We start from the raw sequence: 23,572 nt of genomic DNA on the forward strand, positions 1-23,572 counted from the left end.
GTGGGCAGGTCCGGCCTGTGGAAATCTTGGTAACCCGTGGCTACTAGGCCACCTGGTAGCCTCTGCGTCCTCACTGTGTGTGGCCCAAGGAAGGCCTTCAACACCCTGGATGGGGGGAGCATCCCTGTTTTTGGTGTTACGTCACTTCTGCATAAGAGCCAAGGCCCCGGGATCTTCTGTGCCCTCAGCCCTTCCCTGGTTTCGGCCCAGACTTACCTGTGCTTACCTCCAGCAGGTGCCCCCCAACACCGCTACTTTCACCCAGACTTCTCTGCTATAGAGCACCACTTACCTGGGCTAGTGCAGCCCAGATTTCAGGGGAGTTAACGTCTAGAGGGGCACCCTCTTGCTCAGTGGCAAGCCTGAGATGCTCTTGCCCCCCACACCAGGCCATTAGGTGATGGATTCTGAGAGGATGGTTATGCACCTGGAACCCATACTGCAAGGCTCATGGTGGGGTGGAAGGTGGTAGAGCGGGCAGGGGACAGAATAAGCAGGGCTCTTGGGACAAAAGGAGCCATGGTGCCCTAGGAAGGGCCATCATTGTGCCATCTTGGGGTGGCCTAGCTTAGGGGTGGCAGTGAAGGGGAGGAGGCAGCTCCCCGGGGCTATTCACTAGACCATCACCTCCCAGCCAGGGCTCATCTCTCTCTTCCTACCCTGGGCCATCACCCTGCGCTCACCTCAGCCTGCCACAGGTTGTACCAATGGTTGTACCATTGGGAAGACTTTGCTGAGCTGCAGGAAAGCAGCTGAGCCGTTCCTGCTTTTGGCCTCCAGAGCTCTGGTGTCGGCATATGGTGTCCTGCACTCTTCTCATGTCACCATGACTTTTTGGCTCCTGTGATGTGGTTTTGTTGTTTAGGCCTATGGTGGGGGTGTCCTGGCTCCCAATTTGAGACAGTGCAGGGGCTCCACCCTTCAGGCTCGTTTGCCTTTCTGTGACATGAGACTGATTATGAGGAGGAGGAGGAGGATGAAGACCCCCCCTTCCCATGCTCCATCCCCACCCACATGTCTGGGGGATTGAATGTGCATGGGGACCCATGTAAAGTGCTCAGGACAGGGCAGCTGCCCTTGCTATTACTAATATAATGATCACTCTGGTTGGTCCCACAGCTGATGGGAGCTTCCTGGTCAGACAAAGGCAGCTACGGAGCATTGTCCATTCCACCCACACAAAGCCTAGCCTGGACGTGAGAACCTTATTGGAGGTCTTGCAGGGAGAGCAGGCCAAAGCCAGGACTAGATAGATGGTCAGGTTAAAGGCAGGCAATCTGACCTGAATCCTCCATTTGAGAATGACACGCAGCCACTGCCACAGAGGCAAGGATGCCTGTGGTCCCCACCATGCGTTCTGTGATTCTCTTGGCAGTGTTGTCACCATCCTGGCCTGAGGGCAGAGAGACAGGTGTGAAGGCCAGTCCCTCCTTGGGCATCAAGGGTCTCGATGGTCAGAAGGAGCCGGGCCGTGTACTTGGGTCTGCTCAGGCTGCATCCACAGTGAGAAGGCTACACAGTCACTATTTAAAAGAGTAAACAGGTCCTTTCACGTGGATGGGCCCATTTTTTCCCTATGCCATCCCCTAGTGGTGGACAGTTAGGTTTTTATCATTGGTTTCCAGCAGAAACAACACGGGACAGCTCTCTTACGTTTGTATTTTTTTGTAGTCATGAAGAGCTCTCCTCTGGTTGAATTCCTAGAAGTGAGATGGAAACAAAGGGCTGCACCTTTGAAGTCCTCATGTGTCCATTCCCTTTTAGAAGGGTTTACACGCTCTGCGGTGCCCCAAGCAGAATCATTGCCCTAGTGGAGCTTCTCAAAGGCTGAAGCAGGTCTTATACCTCAAGCCTAGCTGAGCCTGCTTGGTCTCTCTCCAGAGTCATGTCATCTCTTCTTGGGTTACCTATGAAAGCTTGGACTTGAGAGGCCCAAAGGGTCTGACCAGCCCAGCTCACTGCACACAACACAAGCTACAAAGGAAACACACACACACACACACACACACACACACACACACACACGTGCATGCCAAGAAATTGTGAAGAACCTGTTACAAGTGTTGTGTCAGAGGGTTTGATTAGTTCTCCAGCTGTGTGACTCTGGAGGCTGACTGTCCCAAGCATGGGTATTCCAGAGAGGACAAGTAAGCATTTTATTCTGGGTACATTTCTCTTGCAATTTGACACCACCAAAATGATCGAACTTCCTATGCAGTTGGTCACAAGCTCAAAATTACATGGGAATTTGTCATTCTACAAGAAATTCTGACCATGACATTTGGCACATTATTTAATACACATCTTCACCTACTGATTTAAGAATTTGAAACGAGAATTGTTAGTCACTACTGAGTACTATGGTGACAAAGGCCTCTAGCGATACTTAATGGCATAAGGTGGCTCCTACATTTGTTGCCTATCACTCATCTGCGCTTGACCCACCTGCTGTGTCCATCACTGAAATGAGGGTAGGAGGAAGGGCCTGAATTGACCAGATTCTTGCTTTCCAGACTGAAGTGTCAGAGGGACCAGGTTCCTAGCTCCAAGCTGCCTGGCCGGATGGAAGGGGTGGTTCGATGTGGCTGCCTGATGCCCCGGGAAGACCAGTGTAGCATGAGGGTCTTCTGCCCGGGACTGGGAGGCAGAACAGATGGATGTCTCCTCTTGCCCCTTCCTCTCTTGCTCAGAGCCCAGGAGCGGACAGACAAGGGCCCTAAACAGAGCCAGGGTTGGTTCCAGCAAACAGGGCAGGTCAGGGATATAGGCACCTAGACTCAGAAGGAAGCCTTGGATGCTACCTGGCCTATGGCAGGACCCCCCATCCACTGACCCCCCCCCACACTTTATGAACCCACATGCTATCCTGGCTTTCTCTTACGTTCCTTACATCCACCCCCACCCCACCCCTCACTTTCCACATGACCAGTTCCAGGGCTCCTTCCCTGTGACTCCTGCCCCCTGTGGATCAGTGTACCTACTCACCTGGTCTGGAAGCCCGAGGGGGCACTGCACCAGGGATTAGGGGTCCCTGACCCCAAGGAGTCCCCTTTGGGTAGTGAGCCCTCTCTCTGCAACCCCATTCCTCCCACCCCCTCATTCCCTTGTACAAAGTGAGTGTGTTATAGGGCCCGTACCTATAACAACACTGTGAACCAGGAGCCTGAGTGAGACTCTGCTCCTGCCAGCCCAAGGCCTGGGCCTTCTGAGGGGAGGAGGGAGCCAGCTCCCGCAGAGGGATCTCAGGAGCAGGGAAATGTTCTGGGGGCTGGGCACCAAGCCTGCCTGAAGAGAAAAAGAAAGCCTACCCCTCGTGTGGGGCGGAGAGCTGGACCACATGCATCCTGAGAAGGGGAAGTGAAAGCAGGCAAGTGCCCTGTGCTCTCTGGTCTCCATTATTCAGCAAATCCTGGGCTGGGGACTGGGAGGCAGAGGTGCCTGAGGGACTTTCGTAGTTCCAACAGAGGAAGGGACCACCCAGATAGGCCGTACATTAGTCTACCGCTCCCCAGAGGCTGGAGAGATGCTGCCCTAGTTGGAGGTCAGACCCAGAACTTGGAGAGCAATTAAAGGTCCTTCCATGGTGGGGCATGTGGAGGGGAGTGTTGGAGGCAGAGCTGTGACAGGAGGTGAGGTCAAGGAGAGTAAGTGACCTGCTGTCATCCCATGAATAAGAGGCTTGTCTTCACTTCTCCACAGTAGGCCTGATGCCTTCTGGTAAAGCTACCGTGTTGCTTCCTAATCCTGTCAACTTTTAATACCAATTATTTCAGGCCTTCAAAGCTGTCTGAAGGTCTGTACCTTCAGAGCTCTATGAATGTACATGCCCCTGCCACTGGTTAAGAGTCACAGCATGGCAGGTGCAGGTGAGAACACCTGAGACCGCCCTGCTTGGAAGCAACATCCTGGGCTTCCTGACCCTTTCCTCTGTCATAGGTTTGAATCCCCCAACAACAACATCTGCAATTGTGTAGCATGTGATATGGGAGGGTCTTTTGCAGTTTTATTATGGCAAAAACATAAAACATAACATAAAAATTACCATTTAAATCATTTTTAAGAGTACAATTTAGGGGCATTAAGTGCTTTCACAGTGCTGTGCAACCATCGCTACTATCCATTTCCAGAATGTCCCGTCACCTCAAACAGAAGTTGTGTACCCGCGAAACGATGTGGGCAGGCATACCTTGTTTTATTGCACTTTGCTGTGTTGTGCTCCGCAGATCTGTGTTTTTCACAAATGGAAGTTTGCGGCAACCCTGCGTCAAGCACGTCTCTTGGTGCCATTTTTCCACCAGCACCTGCTCACTGCATGTCTCTGTGTCACATTCTGGTAGTTCTCGCAGTATTTCAAACTTTATTATTTGTTATGGTGATCTGTGGTCTGTGATCTTTGGTGTTACCGTTGTAATTGTTTTGGAGTGCCACGAACCAGGCCCGGTATACGGTGGTGAAGTTCATCTATAAATGTTGTGTGTTTCGACTGCTCCCCCGACCCACCATTCCTTTTCTCTTTCCCTCTCCTTGGGTCTTCCTATTCCCTGGGGCAAAACGACATTGAACTTAGGCCAATTAATAACCCTCCAGTGGCCTTTGAAAGGAAGAGATTCCCGTCTCTCAGTTTAAGTCAAAAGCTAGAAATGATGAAGCTTAGAGAGGAAGGCAAGTTGAAAGCTGAGACAGGCCAAAAGCTAGGCCTCTTGAGCCAGACAGCCAAGTCGTGAACGCAGAGGAAGTCCTTGAAGGAAATGAAAAGTTCTACTTAATGGACCCATGAATGATAAGAAAGTGGAACGTCTTGTTGCTGCGATGGAGAAAGTCTGAGTGGTCGGGAGAGAAGATCCAGGCAGTCATAACATTTCCTTAAAGCCAAAGCCTCATCCAGAGCAAGGCCTTAACTCTCTTCAATTTTGTGAAGGCTGGGAAAGGTGGGAAAGCTCAGAAGAAAAGTGTGAGGCTAGCAGAGGTGGGTTCATGGGGTTTAAGGAAACAACAAAAAGTGCCAGGTGTAGCAGCAGCAAGCGCTGATGTAGAAGCTGCCGCAAATTGCCCGGAAGGTCTAGCTCAGATAATTCATGAAGGTGGCTACCCTCAATACCAGATTTTCAGTGTAGATAGAACAGCCTTGTATGGGAAGAAGATGCCGTCTAGGACTTTCAGAGCTGGAGAGGAGAAGTCAGTGCCTGGCGTCTAAGCTTCAAAGGACAAGCAGACACTCTTTATAGGTTGAATGTAGCTGGTGAGTTTAAGGTAATGCAAATGCTCCTTTACCATTCAGGAAGTTCTAGGGTCCTTAAGAATTATGCTTATCTACTCTGTGCTCTGTAAGTGAGCAACAAAGCCCGGGTGACAGCCCATCTCTTTACAAAACGTTTTACTAATTATTTTAAGCCCACTATTGAGACATATCGCTTAGAAAAGATTCCTTTCAAAATATTACTGCTCATTGACAAAGCACCTGGTCACCAGATGGTTCTGATGGAGATGTGTAACAAGATTCATGCTGTTTTCCTGTCTGCTAACACAACATCCATTCGCCAGCCCATGGACCAAGGAGTAATTTCAACTGTTGAGTCTTATTATTTAAGAAATATGCTTCGTAAGGCTCTAGCTGCCATACCCTGTGATTCCTCTGACGGATCTGGGCAAAGTCAATTAAAAACCCGCCGGAAAGGGTTCACCATCTAGATGCCATTAAGACCATGTGTGATTCATGAGAAGAGATCAAAATATCAACATGAGCAGGAGTTTGGAAGAAGTAGATTCCCACCCTCATGGAGGACTTTGAGGGGTTCAAGACTTCCTTGGAGGAAGTAACTTCAGATGTAGAGAAAACAGCGAGAGAACCAGAATTAGAAGCAGAGCCTGAACATGGGACTGCATTGTTACAATCTCATGATAAAACCTGATGAGGAGTTGCTTCTTAGGGGTTAGCAATGGGAGTGGCTTCTTGAGCTGGAATCTACTCCAGGTGAGGATCCTGTGATAATTTTTGAAGTGACAACAAAGGATTTAGAATATCACACAAACTTAGTTGATAAAGCAGCAGTAGGATTTGAGAAGATTGACTCCAATTTTTTTAAAAAGATTTTATTTGGGGATCCCTGGGTGGCGCAGCGGTTTAGCGCCTGCCTTTGGCCCAGGGCGCGATCCTGGAGACCCGGGATCGAATCCCACGTCGGGCTCCCGGTGCATGGAGCCTGCTTCTCCCTCTGCCCTATGTCTCTGCCCCCCCCCCCCCCGTGTGACTATCACAAATAAATAAAAAAAAAAAAGATTTTATTTATTCATTCATGAGAGATACAGAAAGAGGCAGAGACATAGGCAGAGGGAGGAGAAGCGGTCTCCATGCAGGAGCCCGATGTGGGACTCCATCCCAGGACTCCAGGATCACGTCCCGAGCCAAAGGCAGATGCTCAACTGCTAAGCTACCAGGCGTCCCGACACCAATTTTCAAAGAGGGTGAAATGCCATGAGATGGCATTGCATGCTACAGAGAAACCATTTGTGAAAGGAAGAGTCATTCAATGCAGCGAACCTCTCTGTTGTCTTACTTAAGAAATCACCACAGCCACCCAGCCTTCAGCAACCCCGGCCCGATCAGTTAGTGGCCATCAACACGGAGGCAGGGCCCCCCACCAGCCAAAAGACATGTCTCTATCAGCTCAGAGGATGGTTAGCATTTTTTAGTAATATTTTTAAATTAAGACATACGCGTTGTTTTTTGGGGGCATAGTGCTATTGCACACGTAATAGACTTACAGTTTAGGGTAAGCGTACCTTTTATATGCACTGGGAAACCAAAAACATCATTTGACTCACTTTATTGTGGTATTTACTTTATTGCATCGATCTGGAACCAAACCTGCCATATCTCAGGTGTGTCTGCAATTTGCTCTCCCCACCAACCCCGTGGTCACTTCTAATCTTTTTGTCTCTTTGAATTTATCTCATACAAGTGGAACCATACAACAGTTGTCCCTTCGTTACTGACTTATTTTACTTCACATAATATTTTCAAGATTCATCCATGTTGTAGCATGTATTAGAACTTTGTTTCTATTTAAGTCTGAGTCACACCCCATGGTTCGGCATATCACAACCTTGCTCATTCAGTCATCTGTTGATGGCCACTTGTGTTATTTCTGCCTTTTTGCTTTTGTGAATGATCCTGCTAAAAACACTGAGGTACGAGTATCTGAGACCCTGCTTTCCGTTCTTTTGGTATATATCTAGGAGTGGAACTGCCATCATATGGTAGTTCTATGTTTAGCTTTTTGAGGAACCACCAAACTTTTTTTTTTTTTATTTGTTTGCAGTGACTGTGCCATTTTACATTCCAACCAGCAGTGCACAATGGTTCCAATTTCCCTACATCCTTGTCAACACTCATTATTTTCCTTTCTTTAAATTTTATTTTAGACGTCCTAGTTATAGGCTTATTAATATTTTTTGTTTCTTCATAATTCAGTTTGGGTACATGGTGTATATCTGGGAATTTGCTGAGTCATCTAATTTGTTGGCCTACAGTTATTCATAGTGGTTTCTTATAATCCTTTTTAATGCCGTAAAATCATAGAGATGTCCCCACTTTCACTTCTGATTTTACTAATTGGAATCTTCTCTTTTTATCTTATCCAATCTACTTAAAGGCTTGTCTTTTTTTTTTTTTTTAAGAACCAACTTTTAGCTTGCTTTTCTCTTGTTTTCTGATCATTATTTTTTATCTCTGTTCTAATCTATTATTTCCTTCCATCTGCTAGCTTTGGGTTTAGTTTTGTCTAGTATCTTAAGATGTAATGTATGCATTTACAACTAAAAATGTTCCTCTTTGCACTGCTTTTGCTCCATCTTGTGAGTTTTGGTATATTGATTTCATTTTCATTTGTCTCTAATATCATTTGTGATTTCTTCTTTGACAAGTTGGTTAAGAGTGTGTTGTTTAGTTTCCACATATTTGAGAATTCTCTAGTTTTCCTTTTGATATCATTTTCTATTTTCATTCCAGTATGATCAGAAAATATACTTTGTATGATTTCAATAGTTTTAAATTTATTAAGATTTGTGGCATAACAAATGTCAAGTGCTTCATGTGCACTTGAGAAGAATGTATGTTCTGTTGCTCGGTGGAGTGTTCTGTGTATATCTACTAGGTCCAGTGGCTCTGTAATGTTAATTAAGTCATCTGTCGCCTGTTGATCTGTTATTCTGTTCACCATCGAAATCTGAGTATTGAAGTCTCTGTTGATTACTATAGAATTATCTGTTAATCCCTTCAAATCTCTTAATGTTTACTTCATATATTTTGGGGCTCTGATGTTGGATGCACATATGAATTACATGTTTTAGAACTGTATTTGTATAAAAGTCTTAGGTCATACCATGCATAATTTGCTTTTTATATTTGAATATATTCCTGGGATTTATTCACGTTGATGTGAAGTTCTGTGGCCCTTCATTTTCACTGTTCTGTGGAGTTTCTTCATAATGACTCTTACTACAACTTTCTGTGGCCTTGGTATTTCCATATATGTATTGAAGTCAGCATGTCAATTTCTACAACCCTACCCCCCCCCCCCCGCTGAGTTTTGATTGCATTGCACCTTATCTATAAATCAATTTAGAGAGTATTGACTTCATAACAATGTTAGTCTTCCTGTACATGCTCTTTTTTATTTTTAGGTTATTTAAATTTTTTATCAATTTTTATCAATTATAGCTTTCATTGTATAAGTTTTGCACGTATTCTGTTAAATTTATTCCTAAGTATTTCATATTTCCTGATGCTCTTATAAATAGTATTGTTCTGTTTTGTGGTTGCCCCACAGAAGATGGGGCAAGCCTACTCTACCACCAGTAGAATTTGTTTGAATGTTGAGACTGATGATACCACACATATATCAAGAGCCTATGAAAAGGCTTATTTTTCCCTAATGGGGCTTTCTGGGGAGAGCACTGCAGACATCCAAGTTGCTCCAGGATGGCTTGAGTGAAAGGAAGGATGAATGGCTCTGGTTTTTATTATGGTTGGAGAGGGGGGACCAAAGTGGAGATTCCTATATATGGATGGTTTGAAGATCTCACCCACTCACTCCCTTCCACCCCAGCCCCGCCCCCCGCCCCCCCCCCCCCCAGTGCAGGAATGCCAGGGCTTTCTTACTGACTTGTCCATGTATAGGGCAAGAGGGAGGAATGGAGCATGAAGCTGTCAGTGTCAAACATCAAAAAATAAACTGCCTTTATTACATTTTTTACATTTAAATTGCCAATTGTTAATAGTATATAAAAATACAATTGCCTTTGTACATTGACCTTGTTTGTATCCTGTGACCTTGCAAAAATTCATTTATTAATTCCAAGTCGCTTTTGTAAATTCCTTGGGGATTTCTATTGTAGATGATTGTGTTATGTGCAAATAAGGATGTTTATAATTCTAATCTGTATGCCTCTTACTTTTATAATAGTTAATTAACCTTAAAATTCTGGTTAGAACCTTCACACAAGGTTGAATAAACATGGAAAGAGTGAATATCCTTGCCTCGTTCCTGATCTCAGGGGGAATGCTTTTAGCCTTTCACCATTTAGTACAGAGTTAGCTGTAGGTATTTCATAGATGCTCTTTATTCAGGAAGTTCTCTTTCATTACCTGGGTACACAGAGATTTTATGGACGGAATATGGAATATTGCCAAATGCTTTCTGCATTAGGATGACTATATGGTTTTTCTTTTTTGGTTTCTTAGTATGATGAAATACATTGCTTTTCTACTGTTGAGCCAACTTTGCATCTCTGGGTTAAACTCTAGTTGGTTATGAGGTATGTTACTAGATTTGATTTGCTAAAATTTTATTAAAGGTTTTTGCATCTTTGTTCATGATGGATATTGGTGGGTAATCTTCTTGTGATGTCTTTGTCTGGTTTTGGTAACAAGATAATGCTGGCTTTATAAAAATGAGTGGGAAAGTGTTCTCTACTCTTCTATTTTCTGTAGAATTGCTATTATTCCATCTTGGATGTTTCTTAGGTTTTACCAATGATGTCTAAAGGTTTTTGTTTTTGTTTTTTTGTGAGAAGAGTTTAAATAATGAATTCAATCTCTTTGATAGATATGTGTAGCTACTTAGGTTACATAATTCTTGAGTGAGCTTTGATAATCTTGTCTTTCAATTATCACATTTTTTGGCATAAAGTTTCCATGTTATCCTTATATTGTCTGTTACTTATCTGTAGAATAGGTAGTGATACTTCCTCTGTCATTGCCAATGTTGGTAATTTGTGTTACCTCTCTTTTCTTTGAGTAGAGGTTTATTATTTTATTGCTTTAAAGAACCAAATTTTGGTTTTATTTTTTCAACTTTTAAATTTGTTTTCAATTTTATTTCTGCTGTTACGTTTATTAGATTACTATGGGATTGATTTTCTTTTTTCTGATTTTTTAAAGGCAAATGTATAGATCATCAATTTGAGATCCGAATTTTCTAATATAAGCATCATAATGCCATATATTTCCTCAATATGTGGAATTCACCTGATTTCCACACATTTTGGTCTCTTGTGTTTTCATTTTCATTCAATTCAAACATTTGCTAATTTTAATTTTTCCTGTGATCTCTTCTTTGGCTTATGGGTTATATAGAAGTGTGTTGCTTGATTTCTTACGGATTTTTCAGATGTATATTTTTTATTTATTTTAAATCAATTCTTTTGTGGACAGAGAACATGCTTTGTATCATATCAACCCTTTTACATTTGTTGAAATTTTTATTATGACCCAGAGTAAGGTCTCCCTTGGTGAGGTATACTTGCAAAGAACATGTATTCTGCTGTTGTTTAGGCATTCAATAGGAAGTGTTAATTCAGTCAGTTTAGCTTATAATGTTAAGTTTTCTGTATTCTTACTGATTTTTTTTTTGCCTAAAGATTTTATCTCTTACTGAAAAGGGGGAATGTTGAGATCTCCAACTGTGATTGTGTATTGATTATTTTCTCCTTTTCTATCAATTTTTGCTTCATGATTTTGAAGCTGTAGTAGGCACATACACATTTAGAATTATTTTGTTCTTATGATAAATTGGCCCTTTTGTCATCTTGAAATGTCTTCTTAACCTTGATAATATTCTTTGTACTGAAGTCTACATTGTCTGATATTAGTATAGTCACTCTAATCCTTTTTTTTGTATACTGTTTTGATATGCTATTTATATGGTACATCTTTTTCCATTTTTTATTATGTCTTTGTATTGAAAGTAGCTTTTTTTTGTAGACAGCATATATTTGATTCCTGCTTTTTTCAAATTTCATCTGAGAATCTGCATTGTAATTCGAGTGTCTATACTATTTATACTTAATGCAGTTACTGATATGGTTAGATTTAAATGTAACATTTTGCTATTTGTACTATCTCTTTTTCGTTTTAGTACCTCTTTTGATTATTCTATATTATTTTATTTCTACTATTGACTTATTAGCTACAATTCTTGTTTTATTTATTTAATTTTTAGTGATTGTGATAGGGTTTACAGTATCTATCTTTCACTTATCACAGTATACCTTCAAATAATATTGTACCACTTTGTGTATGGTTTAAAAGCCTGATACAAGTATACTTCTATTTCTCCCCATCCCACTCTTTGTGCTGTTATTGTTGTGTACATTTTAATGCCACATATATAAACTATTGTATATTTTACTACTTTTGCTTTAGACAGTCAATTATATTCTTTTTTTTTTAATTTTTATTTATTTATGATAGTCACACAGAGAGAGGGGAAGAGACACAGGCAGAGGGAGAAACAGGCTCCATGCACTGGGGGCCCGACGTGGGATTTGATCCCGGGTCTCCAGGATTGCGCCCTGGGCCAAAGGCAGGCGCCAAACCGCTGCGCCACCCAGGGATCCCCAATTATATTCTGAAGAGATTAAAAATAAGAGGGATCTGTTTTTTTGTTGGTCTCTCTCTTTTTTTTTTTTTTTTGTTCATTTGCTTTGTTTCTTAAATTCCACATGAGTGAAATTATATGTTATCTGTCTTTCTCTGACTTCTTTGATTTAGCATTATACTCTCCAGGTTCCTCCATATTGTTGCCAATGGCAAGATCTCATTCTTTTTTATGGCTGAGTAATATTCCATTTTATATGCTAGAAGGGAGGTGGGTTGGGGGATGGGTGAAAAAGATAAAGAAGATTGAGACTACACTTATCTTTTTTTCTAAGTAAAGTTTTGTTTTGTTTTTAGATTTTATTTATTTATTCATGAGAGACACAGAGACATAGGTAGAGGGAGAAGCAGGCTCTCTGCGGGCAGCCTGATGTAGGACTTGATCCCAGGGCCCTGGGATCACGACCTGGGCCAAAGGCAGACGCTCAACCCCTGAGCCACTCAGGTGCCCCAAGGAAAGTTTTTATTATAAAAATTCTTTATAACTGCTATAAACTAGATCCTTAGTAGGATTATACTACATTCCCTTGATTATTTTTCAAATTTTATTTAAATTCTAGTTTAATATAATATAATATTAAGTTCAGGAGTTGAATTTAGTGATTCATCACTTACATATAACATCCAGTGCTCATCATAACAAGTGACCTCCTTAATGCCCATCATTCAATTAGCCCAGCCCTCACTCCACTTCTTCTGTCAACCCTTGGTTCTCTATCATTAAGAGGACACTTATCTTGATGAGCACTGAAAAATGTATAGAATTATTGAATCATTATATTGTATATTGTACATGTGAAGATAACATAACATTGTGTTAATTATTCTTGAATAAAAATATATAATAATTCCTAGATTACAAAATACAAATAAAAACAAGGGGAAAAAGTTGTATTTACCCACTGTGGTAGGCTTAATGATTGCCTCCCATAATATCCATGTTCTAACTCTGGAGTCTGTGAATATGTTACCTTATATGGCAACATGGATTTTGCAGATGAGATTAATAATGCGGAGATGGAGAGATGATCCTGGATTGTCCAGGTGGTCCCAGTGATGTAATCACAAGTGTCCTAATAAGAGGCAGATACAAATACAGAAGTACAAGATGTGACAACAGAAGCAAGAGGTTAAGGAATGCAGGTGACCCCTGGAATCTAGAAAATGCAAGGAAATGCATTCTCCTCTAGGGAGCTTCTAGAAGAAACAGGCCCTGAATGACACCTTGACTTTTTAGCCCAGTGAAACTGCTTTCAAACTGCTGGCCTCCAGAACTGTAAGAGAATAAATTTGTGTTGTTTTAAGCCACCAAGTTTATGGTAATTTGTTATAACAGTCATAAGAAACCCATACAGCCAAATTTTTATCATTTCCATTGCTTTTTTAAAAAATATTTTTTTTTTATTTATTCATGAGAGACACAGGGAGAGAGGGGCAGAGACATAGGCAGAGGGAGAAGCAGGCTCCATGCAGGGAGCCCAATCCCAGGACTCCAGGATCACACCCTGGGCTGACGGCAGGTGCTAAACCACTGAGCTACCCGGGTGTCCCTTTTTTTTTTTTTTCTTTTGTAAAATTTCTTTCTGGTGTCATACTTCTTTTACATGAAGAATTTCCTGTATCATATCTTGCAGTGCAGATCCACTGGCAATAAATTCCCTCAGCTTTTGTTTCTCTGAAGATGTCTTTCTCCTTCATATTTGAAAGAGAATGGATATAGAGAGTTTTAAGTTTATTGGATCCCCTCCCCCCTCATTTCAGTATTTTACAGTTGTCACTCCATTATCTTCTGGATTGCATATTTTCTGATGAGAAGTTGGTTGTCACTCTTATATTTATTCCTCTGTGCATGTTTCTTTTTTTTTGGCTGGCTGTCTTGATGATTTTTACGTAGGATTTCTGCAATTTGACTATGATGTAGCGAGATGTGTTTTGTGTGTGTGTGTGTGTGTGTGTGAGATGTGTTTTTTAAAAAAAATCTGCATGGGATACTCTAAGCTTCTTGGATCTGTGATGTTTTGTCTTATATTAATTTTGGGAAAGTCTCAGCAATGATCGCTTTAAAAAATTTTTTCTCTGCCTTTTTCTCTTGCTCTTCTCTCTCTTCCCTTTCTTCCTCTGCCCCTCACTCCTCCTTCCCCTTTTCCTTTTAGCCTCTCCTCCTACTGGGATTCCAATGATTTTTTTGGGGGGTATATTTTTTATTGGAGTTCGATTTGCCAACATATAGTATAACACCCAGTGCTCATCTCGTCAAGTGCCCCCCTCAGTGCCCGTCTGGGTGATGGGATTCCAATGGTCTTAACTCTAAATAGTTTGATATCATCCCATGGCTCTTAGCTGTTCTCTCTTCCTCTTTCTTTCACTCTTCCTTCATTTTATATTTCCATTTGGATAGTTCCTACTAATCTAATTTGCATTTTCACTTACTCTCTTCTCTGCTGTAACCGAACAAATTATTCATTTCTGATATTTTTATTTTGAACATTTCTGTTTGTCCCTTTTTTTTGTAGTTTCCAATTTTTGCAGCAGTCACCTATCTGTTCAACATATTGTCCACCTTTTCAACTAAATCTTTTAAAAAGTGGAACTTGATTATTTTGAAGTCTTTGACAGTTCTGACATCTGGACAGGTCCTCCCTCAGTCTGGTTTTATTGACTATCTCTTGATAATGAGTCATTTCTTTTTCTTGCTCTTTTATGTCTCTATATTGAATACATATTATTTTTAATTTTAGTTAAGTATACAATATTATATTAGTTTCAGGTTTATAATATATTGATTCAAGAATTAAATGATTACAAAATGTTCACCATAATAAATGTAGTCACCATTTGCCACCATACAATGTTATTGCAGTATTATTGACTATATTTCCTGTGCTGTACTTTTCATCTTCGTGACTTATTTTATAACTGAAAGTTTGTATCTCATAATCCCCTTCACCTATTTTTGTCTATCCCCTATCCCTAAGCTCTGGCAACCACCAATTAGTATTTTTCCTTCCTTATATTTATGAGTTTGTTTGTTTTTTGTTTGCTTTCCTTTTAAGACTCCACATATGGAATCATATGGTATTTGTCCTTCTGTGTCCAACTTATTTCCCTTGACATAATACCCTCTTGGTCCATCCATGTTGTCATAAATGTCAAGATTTCATTTTTTTATGACTAATAATTCCATTGTGGTACCACATTTTCTTTATCCATTCATCTATCGAAGGACATCTAGGTTGCTTTCATATCTTGGCTCTTGTGAATAATGCTGCAATAAACATAGAGTACATATATATTTTTAAATCAGTGTTTTTGTTTTCCTTGAGGATATACCCAGAAGTGGAATTACCAGATCATATAGTATTTCTATTTTTAATATTTTGAGGAACCATCATACTGTTTTCCACAGTGGCTGCACCAACTTACATTCCTGTAAACTGCATGAGGGTTCCCTTTTCTTGCCAACACTTGTTATTTCTTGTCTTTTTGAGAGTAACCATTCTAACTGGTATGAGGGGATTTCCTATTGTGGTTTTGATTTTCAATTCCCTAATGATTTGTGACGCTGAGCATCTTTTCATGTATCTATTGGCCATGTGTATGTCTTTTTTTAGAAATAAATGTCTACTCAGGTCCTCTGCCCTTTTTAAAATCAGATTATTTGTTTTTTCTGGTCTTGAGTTGTAGAAGTTCCTTATATATTTGGATATTAACTCCTTATCAGATATATCATTTGCACATATCTTCTTCCAACCATTCATTTGTCTCTCAAATATCTTGCCTTTTCATTTTGTTGATTAAAAAGCTTTTTTGTTGTGCAAAAGCTTTTTAATTTGATGTAATCCCAGTTGTTTCTTTTTGCTTTTGTTTCCTTTGCCTGGAGAGATCAACACAGACAAATATTGCTAAGGCAGATGTCAGAATTTATTGGCTATGTTTACTTATATGATTCTTATGGTTTTAGGTCTTACAGTTAGGTCTTTAATCCATTTTCAGTTTATCTTTGTGTATGGTATAAGAAAATGGCCTGGTTTCATTCTTTTCAACATAGCTGCCCCATTTTCCCAACACTATTAAAGAGACTGTCTTTTTTGTATATTGGTTATTCTTGCCTCCTTTGTCATAGATTAATTGACCACATAAGCGTGGGTTTATTTCTGGGCTCTCTATTCTGTACTATTGATTTATGTGTCTGCTTTTGTGCCAGTACCATAATGTTTTGATTACTATGGCTTTGTACTATAGTTTGAAATCTGGGCATATGATCCCTCCAGCTTTGTTCTTTCTCAAGATTGCTTTGGCTATTCAGGATCTTTTGTGGTTCCATACAAATTTGAGAATTATTTGTTCTAGTTCTGTAAAAAATACTATGGTTATTTGATAAGGATTGCACTGAATCTATAGACTGCTTTGGGAAATATGAACATTTTAAGGATATTAATTATTTAAACGTATGACCATGGTAGATCTTTACATTTCTTTGTGTTGTCTCCAGGTTTTTTCATTGATACCTTATAGTTCAAAGTACAAGTCTTTGAACTCTCGGTTAAATATATTCCTAGGCATCTTATTCTTTTTGATGCAGTTGTAAATGGGACTATTTTCTTAATTTCTCTTTCTGCCAGATTATTAGTGTATAGAAACTCAGCAGTGCTCTGTATAGTAATTTTGTATCCTGCAACTTTACTGAATTCATTTAATAGTTTTAATAGGGCTTTTTTTAATCTTTAGGGCTTTATATATAATATAAATATATAATATAAATATATAATTTATATATATATATATATTATATATATAGTAACATGCCATCTGCAAATAGTGACAGTTTTACTTTTCCTTTACCAGTTTGGATGCCTTTTATTTCTTTTTCTTCTCTGATTGTTGTGGCCAGGACTTCTGGTACTATGTTTAGTAAAAGTGGCGAGAGTGGACATCTTTCTCTTGTTCCTGATCTTAGAGAGAAAGCTTTCAGCTTTTCACCATTGACTGTGATGTTAGCTGTGGGTGTGTCATATATGGCCGTTATTATCTTGAGGTATGCTGCCTTTCTACCCACTTTGTTGAGAGTTTTATCATGAATAGGTATTGAATTTTGTTAAATGTTTTTTTCTGTATATATTGAGATGATCATATAATTTTTATCCTTTATTTTGTTAACATGGTGTATCAGGTTAATTGATTTGTAAATGTTGAACCATCCTTACATCTCTGGGATATATCCCACTTAATTATGGTGAATGATCCTTTTAACGTATTGTTTGCTAACTGGGTTTGCTAATATTTTGTTGAGGATTTTTGCAACCATGTTCATCAGGGATATTGGTCTATAATTTTCTTATAGTGTCTTTCTCTGGTTTTGGTATGAGGGTAGTGTCAACCACATAGAATGAATTTGGAAGCATTCCTTTCTCTTCTATTTTTTGGAATAATTTGAGAACGATAGGTATTAACGCTTTAAATGTTTGATAGAGTTCACCTGTGAAAATATCTTGTTCTGGACTTTTGTTTGTTGAGAGTTTTGTCATTACTGATTAAATTTCATTACTAGTAATAGGTCTATTCAGATTTTTATTTCTTCCTGATTCAGTCTTGGAAAATTGTGTGTTTTTAGGAATTTATCCACTTCTAGATATTTCAATTTGTTGGTGTATAATTTTTCATAGTAATATCACAATCCTTTGTATTTCTGGGTGTTGGTTGTAAATTCTCTTTCATTTGTGATTTTTTAAAATTTGAGTCTTTTTTTTCTTAATGAATCTGGCTAAAGGTTTATCAATTTTGTTTATCTTACCAAAGAACCAGCTCTTAGTTTCATTGATCTTTTCTATTGTTTTATTTTTAAGTCTTTATCTTATTTATTTCTGCCAGGATATTTAGTAATTCCTTCCTTCTACTGACTTTAGGTTTCTTCTTTTTTTAGTTAGATTGCTTATTTGAGAATTTTTTCTGTTTCCTTGAGGTAGGACTGTATTACTATAAACTTCCCTCTTAGAACTACTTCTGCTAAGTCCCAAAGATTTTTTTTTTTTATTCATGAGAGACAGAGCGAGCGAGCGAGAGAGAGGCAGAGACACAGGCAGAGGGAGAAGCAGCCCCTTGCAAGGAGCCCGGCGCGGGACTCAATCCCCGGTCTCCAGGATCACACCCTGGGCTGAAGGCTGCGCTAAACTGCTGAGCTACCCAGGATACCCAAGTCCCAAAGATTTTGAACCATTTTGTGTCTATTTTCATTTGTCTCTGGATGTTTTTTAGTTTCCTCTTTTATTTCTTCATGACCTATTGGTTGCATGTTATTTAGCCTCCACATATTTGTGTTTTTTTCTAATTTCTTTCTGTAATTGATTTCTAGTTTCATACCATCATGGTTGGAAAATATGCTTGATACGATTTGAGTCTCCTTAAATTTATTAAGACCTGTTTTGTGGCCTAACACGAGAACTATCTTGGAGAACATTCCATATGCACCTGAAAAGAATATGTATTCTGTTGTTTTTGGATGGAGTCTTCTGTATATATCTGTTAAGTCTACTTGTCTGATGTACCACTCAAAACCACTGTTTCCTTAATGCTTTTTTGCATGGATGATCTATCCATTGATGCAAGTGGGATTTTAAAGGCCTCTATTATTATTGTACTACTATCAATTTCTCCCTTTATGTCTATTAATATTTGCTTCATATATTTAGGTCTTCCTATGTCCGATGCGTAGATATTTACAATTGTTATATTCTCTTGTTGGATTGATCCCTTTATCATTATGTAATGCTTTCCCTTGTTACAGTCTTTGTTTTAAAGTCTATTTTGTCTAATATAAGTATTGCTGCCCCGGCTTTTTTTTTTTCCTACCATTCTCATAGAATATCTTTTTCTACCCCTTCACTTTCAGTCTGCATATGTGTTTAGGTCTGAAGTGAGTCTAGTATAAGTCTAGTATAAGATGGTCTTATTTTTTTTTTATCCATTCAGTCATCCTATACCTTTTGATTTAAGGTATGTTCATTTACATTTATAGTAATTATTGATAGGTTTGCACTTATTGCCCTTTTGTAAGTTGTTTTCTGGTTGTTTTGGTGGTAGTTCTTTTCCATTGCTTTCTTCTCTTGCTTTCTTTGCTTGTGATCTGATGACTCTTTTTTAGTGCTATGCTAAGGATGTCTTTGTCCTTATTTTTTGTGTATTTATTATACAATTTTTGGTTTGTGATCACTGTAAAGCTTATATATTACATCCTATGTATGTAACAATCTATATTTAAGTTGGTGGGCACTTGAGTTTGAACATATTCTGAAATTACTACATTTTTACTCCCCTACTCCATGTTTTAATGTATATGACATAATATTTTATATCTTTTTATTTTGTGTATCCCTTAGCTAAATTTTATAGGTATAATTGACCTTGTCTTTACCTTCACACTAGCTTTATAAGTGATTAATCTACTACCTTTCTGTGTTTGCTTTTACCAGTGAAATTGTTTCCTTTCATAATTTTCTTCTAGTTATGACCTTTTTATTTTCCTCTTAAAGGGATCCCTTTAACATTTCTTATAAGGTTGTGTTAGTGGTGATGAACGTTTTCAACTTTTGTCTAAGAAACTCTCTCTCCTTGAATTCTGAACAATAATCTTGGCAGATACAGTATTCTTGGCAGTAGATTTTTTTCCTTTCAGCACTTTGTATTATGTCACTCCTTTCTTCCTGCAAAGTTTCTGCTGAAATATCTGGTGATAGCTTTATGGGGGTTTTCCTCATCTGTAACTATTTACTTTTCTCTTTCTGCTTTTATGATTCTCTTTAATTTTTGCCATTTTTGTAACGTGCCTTGGTGTGGACGTAGATCAACCCAACAAGAGAATATAACAATTGTAAATATCTAGCCTTAGAGGCTTTTTGTGCTTCCTGGACCTGGATGTCTGTTTTCTTCCCCAGGTTAGAGAAATGTTCAGCTATTACTTCTTCAAATAAGTTTTCTGCCCCATTCTTTCTCCTCTTTCTGGGATCCCTTTAAGGTAAATGTTAGGACACGTGATGTTGTCTCAGAGATCCCTTAATCCACCCTTAATCCATATTTTTAAAATTCTTTTTCTTTTTGCTGTTCAGTTTGAGCGCTTTCCACTCTCCTGTCTTCCAGATTGCTGATCTGTTCTTCTGCATCCTCTAAGTTGCTGTTGATTTCCTCTATTGTATTTTTAAGCTATTATTCCACTCTGATTTGTGCCTTTTTATGTTTTCTCTTGTTGATATTCTCTCTGAGCTCATGCACTTTTCTCAGTGAGCATCCTATGACCATTACTTTGAGCTCTTCTGTAGTTAGATTGCTGATCTCCATTTTGCTTAGTTCTTTTTCTGAGGTCCTGTCATCGTCTTGTTGGAATACATTCTTCTGTATCCTCATTTTGTCGGACTGTGTTGGCTTCTATGTATTAGGTAGAGTAGCTATGCCTCCTGGTCTTGAAAGTAGTGGCCTTTTGTAGAAGGCATCCTGTAGGGCCCAGTAGTGCAATCTCCCCGGTCACCAGAACCTGGCATTCAAAGGGTGTCCCTTGTGTGGGCTGCTTACACCCTCCTGTTGTGACTGGGCCACAACTTCTGTGGCGTCCTGTTGGGCAGGGCTGTTCCCTTGTATGGCTGCGTGAGTGGCGTGGCTGTACTGCTGCGGGTGTGCTGATGGGTGGGGCTGGCCCCCAGCCCAGCTGGCTGTTGGGAGCAGCTGCTGCAGACACACTGGTGAGCAGGCTGGCTCCTGACATGGCTGGGTGGAAGGCCCAGCTGTAGCTGCTGCGGGCACACTGGTGAGCAGGGCTGGCCCCGAGCACAGCTGCCTTAGAAAACCCAACTGTAACTGCTGCAGGCGTGCTGGTGTGCGGTGTTAGCTCTTAGCACAGCTGGCTGAAAGGCCTGGCTGTAGCCGCTGAAACACGCTGGGGTATGGTGCTGGCTCTCCACTAATCCAGGTCAGGAGTCACTTTGGATGGATGCCAGGCCCAGTTGTGGCTGCCTGCTGGGTGTGAGGGGAAGAGTCGCTTTGGAGGGACACCTGCCGGGGCAGGCAGGTTGAGTGGTGTGGGTCCACAGGGGAATGCTGGTGGAGGGGGCAAGCAATGCCAGCAAGGTAGATGAAGTATCAGAAGTGGCTCCTGTAAGCATCCAACCAGTGGCACTCAAGGAGGGCAAGAAAGATAGCGTCACCAGCACTTCTGTTCCTGGAGAAATCTCCTACAGATCCCTGCCCATTCAGCAATGGGCTAAAAGTAGTAAATAATCTTCGCACTTAAGCCAGGTGCTCGTCAAACTGCTGTTCCCGTGCTGCGTCTCAAACTGGGTGATATGGTGCCCTCTGAGAGCAAGACTCTTGCTTTCCTGAAGTCCTCCAGCTCTCCCAGAGTGAAGCCTCCGTGATTTTCAAAGCCAGACACTACAGGGGCTCGTCTTCCCAGTGCAGATCCCCAGGATGGGGGATCCCCTGGCTCCTCGGGAAAGACCTCCCTGCTTGTGATAGTCTTCTGGCTTGTGGCGGGAAAGCTGCCGCAGTGCAGTGCCAGAGATTGGTCCCTGACTGCATCTCCGCCCCTCCTCCCCTTCTTGATAGGGCCTTCTCTGTATGCTTTTAGCTCTGGACTGGCCCTTCTGCCAGTCTTCAGGTGGTTTTCAGGGTCAGCTGTATTCTGTGTCCTTGTTGCTCCACCTCCCCTACCCCCTGCCCCGCGTCTGGGAGGAGATGAGCTCGAGATCCTCCTCCTCCACCACCTTCCCCAGCTTTTCATCTGGGTCTCTTAAGCCTTTATGAATGCTGGACCTTGTAACAGGACAGCAGGGATGGAGGTGAATCGTATTCATGCCTAGGAAAGGTCACGCTTTTCATTCCACCAGATCATGGATGTGGAGTGTCGAGCAACCTAGTTGGGAGTGGAGTGCTGGGCACTGCTACCTTGTGCTAGTATGGGGCCTGGAGTGCTGGAAGGTTCTTCTGTGCTCCGGCTTTCATGAGGCCTTGGGGCTTCTTTCTCCTGTGTCTGCACGAGGGGCGGCGGGGTCTTTCTCTAGCCCCTTAGCTCTCAGGCTGCCCTAGGGGCGGGCTGGTGGATGGATCAGGGCTCCCTTGAGGTTCCTGCGCTTTCCAGCCTTGCGCGCCTGAACTTCTCTGATGGCCTTGCGTCGGTAGAGTGGGATATCCCGCTTCCTTTCTACCTCTGTGCGATGGGCGTGTTGGGGTTAATTTGCACGTGGCGGGCAGAGGCCCCCCGAAAGCTCCCGGCGCTCTGCGGAGGGGTCGCTGGAGATGGCAGCTCCGGCCGTGCGGCCTGCTGCGGCGCCCTCGCGCTCACCGGTGGCCCTCGGGTCGCACCCTGACCTTCCTTCCTTCCTTGGGTGACCTCCGTCTTCCGCCTCCCGAGCGCCAGACCGTGAGTTCCGAGGGCGGACGGCCCGTTCCGTGTATTGCTGGGGATGAAATGGCGCCTGGCACGTGGCAGGGGCTCAGCCACCGGCCTGAGCGGGCGAGCGGCGGGGGCAAGGCCGGTTCGTGTACGCACGTCACAGCGGCGCCTTGCTGGGGTCACCCCACCTCCAAGTTCGGGCACGAGCCCCTGCGCGCAGCCCTGCGCTGGAGAGCCCCGCAGGGATCTCGCGGCCCCGCGCCCCGCCTGCCGCCCGCACCCCCCGCACCCCCCGCGCAGCGGCCCGGGACTGCGAGCTGAGGCCCGTCTTCTCGTTCCAGCAGGGAGACCCCGGACTCGGCCGGACCATGTGGGGCGCCCTGCGAGGCTGCGGGGGGCGGCGCCCGGGCGCCTGGGGAGCCTGGGGAGCCTGGGGAGCCCGGGGAGCCGGGAGGCGGCGGGCCAGCGCGGGCTCCAGCCCCGGCCCCGGCCCCGGCCCCGGCCCCGGCCCCGGCGAGTACAGCCACGTGGTGGTGGGCGCGGGCTCGGCGGGCTGCGTGCTGGCGGCGCGGCTCACCGAGGACCCCGCCGTGCGCCTGCTGCTGCTGGAGGCCGGGCCCCGGGACCTGCTCGCCGGGAGCAAGCGGCTGCTCTGGAAGATCCACATGCCCGCCGCGCTCGTGGCCAACCTGCGCGACGACAGGTACAACTGGTGCTACCACACGGAGCCGCAGGCGGGCCTGGGCGGCCGCGTGCTGTACTGGCCGCGCGGCCGCGTGTGGGGCGGCTCGTCCTCGCTCAACGCCATGGTGTACGTGCGCGGCCACGCCGAGGACTACGAGCGCTGGCAGCGCGAGGGCGCGGCGGGCTGGGGCTACGCGCGCTGCCTGCCCTACTTCCGCAGGGCGCAGAGCCACGAGCTGGGCGCCGGCCCCTACCGCGGCGGCCGCGGCCCGCTGCACGTGTCCCGCGGCCGCACCGACCACCCGCTGCACCGCGCCTTCCTGGACGCCGCGCGGCAGGCCGGCTACCCGCTCACCGACGACATGAACGGCTTCCAGCAGGAGGGCTTCGGGTGGATGGACAGGACCATCCACCAAGGTAGCGCCCGGGCCCCCTCCCGGCTGCCCTCCCCTGACCCCCTCCCCCGGGCCCCCTCCCCGGGCCCCTCCTCCCTTGGCTCTCCTCCCCCGGCCCCCCCCCTCCCCCCCCCCCCCCTGTTCCTCCTCTTGGAAGCCAGTCTCCACCAGAGCACCTGT

The 23,572-nt window shown here is 43.0% G+C and overlaps 1 protein-coding gene and 1 pseudogene across 8 annotated transcripts in view; both read left to right on the plus strand.

Moving 5' to 3' along the window:
• The window catches only part of CHDH (choline dehydrogenase), a 38,681-nt gene that overhangs the window by 7,065 nt on the left and 8,044 nt on the right, over positions 1–23,572 (plus strand). For 6 of the 8 annotated variants that reach the window (XM_049098289.1, XM_049098284.1, XM_049098286.1 and 3 more), the window contains exon 3: positions 22,655–23,414. In XM_049098289.1, coding sequence (XP_048954246.1) covers positions 22,682–23,414 — 733 coding nt within the window. In that variant the 5' untranslated portion in view covers positions 22,655–22,681. The remainder of the gene's footprint in view (positions 1–22,654; positions 23,415–23,572) is intronic. The other 2 variants (XM_049098287.1, XM_049098288.1) reach the window with 1 other exon arrangement.
• LOC125753177 (tigger transposable element-derived protein 1-like) lies at positions 4,455–6,213 on the plus strand (annotated as a pseudogene).

This window comes from Canis lupus, chromosome 20 (genome assembly GCF_003254725.2).
Source record: "Canis lupus dingo isolate Sandy chromosome 20, ASM325472v2, whole genome shotgun sequence".
NCBI classification, from domain to species: domain Eukaryota; kingdom Metazoa; phylum Chordata; class Mammalia; order Carnivora; family Canidae; genus Canis; species Canis lupus.